General features: G+C 44.2%; 1 protein-coding gene across 2 annotated transcripts; it reads left to right on the top strand.

Moving 5' to 3' along the window:
* The first annotated feature begins 1,001 nt into the window (after positions 1-1,001).
* LOC131252618 (uncharacterized) lies at positions 1,002-2,242 on the top strand. 2 transcript variants are annotated; one of them, XM_058253249.1, is made up of 2 exons: positions 1,002-1,186; positions 1,250-2,242. In XM_058253249.1, exons 1-2 carry the CDS (start codon positions 1,077-1,079, stop codon positions 2,016-2,018), a joined length of 879 nt encoding a protein of 292 aa, XP_058109232.1. In that variant the 5' UTR covers positions 1,002-1,076; the 3' UTR covers positions 2,019-2,242. The 2 variants fall into 2 exon arrangements, with proteins under 2 accessions (XP_058109232.1, XP_058109231.1); XM_058253248.1 differs by having other exon boundaries at positions 1,004-2,242.
* Positions 2,243-3,139: the final 897 nt, after the last annotated feature.

Here is a 3,139-nt window from a genome sequence, read left to right as displayed (position 1 = left end):
AATAGAGGATCAATTCTCTCCCGCTATCCAGTATAAATTCTAAATTTCTTTTTTATATTGATGGTTTTCACATTACTTATTCTCCTTTTTAAATTTTCTTTTGTTCTTTATATTCTTCTTTTCAATTTTTGTTTAAATATCAATATTGGCGTTTGAATAATTTTGATTGAACTCAAAACAATAGTAGCCATTTTCACAAATGCTTCTTCTTTTTTAGAGAAACGAGCAATGAGATAGTCACTTTCAAGAGGCTCGGTTCGTAGCACTTTAGGCCATCATTGGGTCAACCACCATATTTTTCTACATTGTGGTCCACATGAGATTTGGATCTGAAATAATGTTACATAGAGGATGGACGGAGTGGATTTAAGGAAAATGCATCAAGGTGGGCCCAACAGGGATCTACGACCTTGGTGGCTTCGGTGGATTCCCGCCGCGTCTGAGAGAGTGGCTCCGCGCGAGTACGGGTGCGAGTAACTAATTAATATGTAACCCTATCCACATCACAGAAAAAAAGTGCAAGGGCAAAAATGTCATTAACCCACGTGTATACCGTCATTCGCCTGTAGCGTGACTGAAAATCCAGCTTCCGTCGCGGCTCGTAGTGGCCTACAAGATGAGTAGTTCCATGATCTGAACCGTCCATGATATGGAATTTATACACCATAGTGGATAGGGGAAAATTTTATGCTGAATCTATGATTATTAACCGTCTATTTGAAGATGAATTTAGAACAATCAAAAGAAAAATCTCAAATGGTTGGAAAACAATGAAAAGAAAACCTTCAATGGCTGGAATTGAACTCTAAAAATCAAAGGTTAGGATAATGAAAGTAATTATTATTATGAAATAAATATCTTATTTTCAGAAGTAAAGAAAACATGGATGGTTTAAATGATCGTACCATCTCAGAATGAGGGCCCAGTGAGTGGCGACATACGCAATTTCGTACGTCGTGACGGACACTAAACTAAATCCACCTGAAGTATCAAATCCTCTGCACCCACATCTCTATCCTCTACCATACTCTCTCTCCCTTAACCTTCGCACCCCTGGCGCTCGTTAGCACTCCACAATGGCCTCTGCTCGCGCTCCTCCACCAAAGCCCCTCGACCTAGAAATCACGATCGTGTCAGCCAAACACCTCAAGAACGTAAACTGGCGGAACGGCGAACTCAAGCCCTACTCCGTCTTCTGGATCGATCCGGACCGGAAACTCGCCACCAAACCCGACGACTCGGGCTCGACTCGGCCGGTCTGGAATGAGCGGTTCACCCTCGCCATCAACCTCCCCCTCCATGAATCCTTTCTCACCTTCGAGATCTTCCACTCCAAGCCCTCCGAAACCCCCAAACCCCTCGTCGGGTCCGTCCGCTTCCCGATCAAGGACCTGATCGACTCGGACGAGACAAACAAACTCATAACCCTCGAGCTACGCCGCCCGTCCGGTCGACCCCATGGCAAGATCCGGGTAAAACTCGCCGTCCGGGAGCGCCCCGTCCCGCCCACGCCAGATTACCATATTGCCCCTCCTTATTATTACTCGAGCGCCCCTCCACCGCCTCCGGCCCGTGATTACAGGGGTGGGTTCTCGCCATCTTCGTATGGGAATCCTCTCCCACCTCCGCCAGTCCCACCGCTGCAATCTCAGTATCCGTATGGGAATTACGCCGACCCGTACTCTGGGTACTATCCTGGATACTACTCACCGTCGCCACCGCTGCCGCCGAGGCCGTTCTTTGATCGGGTGCCTGGTTATGGTAGTGGGCCAAGCGGGCCATCTGCGCCTGTGGATTTCTCATCATCGGCACCATCGGGTGCTTCTTTATACGAGCAGAAGCCGAAAGGGGGTAAAATGGGATTTGGCACGGGTCTGGCCGTGGGGGCTGTAGCAGGGGCTTTGGGCGGTTTGGCATTGGAGGAAGGGTTGAAGTATGAAGAAGGGAAGATTGCCGAGAGGGTCGAGAGTGATCTGGCCGGCAGGGATGATTTCAGTGATTACCATGGCGATTACTGAAATGGGTTTGTGTTCCCAAGAGGTATGATCGAATAATTCGGAGCGCTTGGTTTTTTTATCGTGTGTTTCAAACTTGTGTGCTGTGTATATAATCTGTGATGCCTTTATGCTTGTGGGTCTTGCAAAACATGGCAAGTTATGGTAACTTGATAGAGAATGTATGGAATTTATGTAAGTTTCAGGCTTTTCATGGAATGGAAGAATTCAAGATGCTGTTTAATTGAGTTGTTTGTATTGATGGATGTTATAATCTTAGTTATGTTGGATATGATTTGAAGTGAAGAAAAGGTGCTCTGAAGTGTAGATTGATCATTTTAGTGCTTTTTTAGGTTTGTTTGATTCAACATTGAAGAAGCCATTTCATGGATTTGGGTATTTGTGTTTCTGTGTTGTCGGATTGAAAACAACAGTGAAGGGTAGATTATTGATTTTGGAGTGTTTGTTGGTTTATTTGAATTGATGTTGAAGAACCCTTTTCGTGGTTTGGACCTTTCTTTTGTGTTTGTTTGTCATTGATTTGAAAGAGATGGGTTTGTTGTATCTGGTTTTTGAATCAATTTGCATGTATTTATGATGATTGTTTGTATGCAGCAAAAGATCAACCCAAAAGATCACGAGAAATTATAGGAACCGAGAAAAACATAAGTAGGTTTTGGGCACTTTTGACATGTTGAAATCCTTTTTTGAATTTATCTGGTTAAGGATGCGATGCAAGAGGTACGGGTGCATGTGAGTTGAATTGTGCAAGCATTCGGTTCAATTAATAGGAAATAGAAAAAAATTAATGTTGCTTCCCTAGTATTGTTAATGAGGAAGTGGCCCTCAAATTGCGGTTATATTCCTTGCAAGTCCAGATTGAATGTGATATAATTGCAATTTTGTGCCTAGTGTCACGAACTTTGCTAACTCCTTAGCACCCTCCCTTTCCCATGCGGCAATCACGCAATGCCTCAATGCTATTGGAGTTGGCTTAATTCCCACTTGTACCACCTAGTATCAGGACCCAAGGGCTTAGTGAGAATGCAATAGAACAGAAGATGGCATCAGCAAGTTTGTATTCCACTATGAAGAGAAGATTACAACTCTGAGAAGTTGAGTCCCCAAATGAGGGGGACTACTCA

This window comes from Magnolia sinica, chromosome 8, assembly GCF_029962835.1.
Source record: "Magnolia sinica isolate HGM2019 chromosome 8, MsV1, whole genome shotgun sequence".
NCBI classification, from domain to species: Eukaryota; Viridiplantae; Streptophyta; class Magnoliopsida; order Magnoliales; family Magnoliaceae; genus Magnolia; species Magnolia sinica.
Note: the sequence above shows the minus strand (reverse complement) of the source record. Positions and strands in the feature narration are given on the sequence as shown.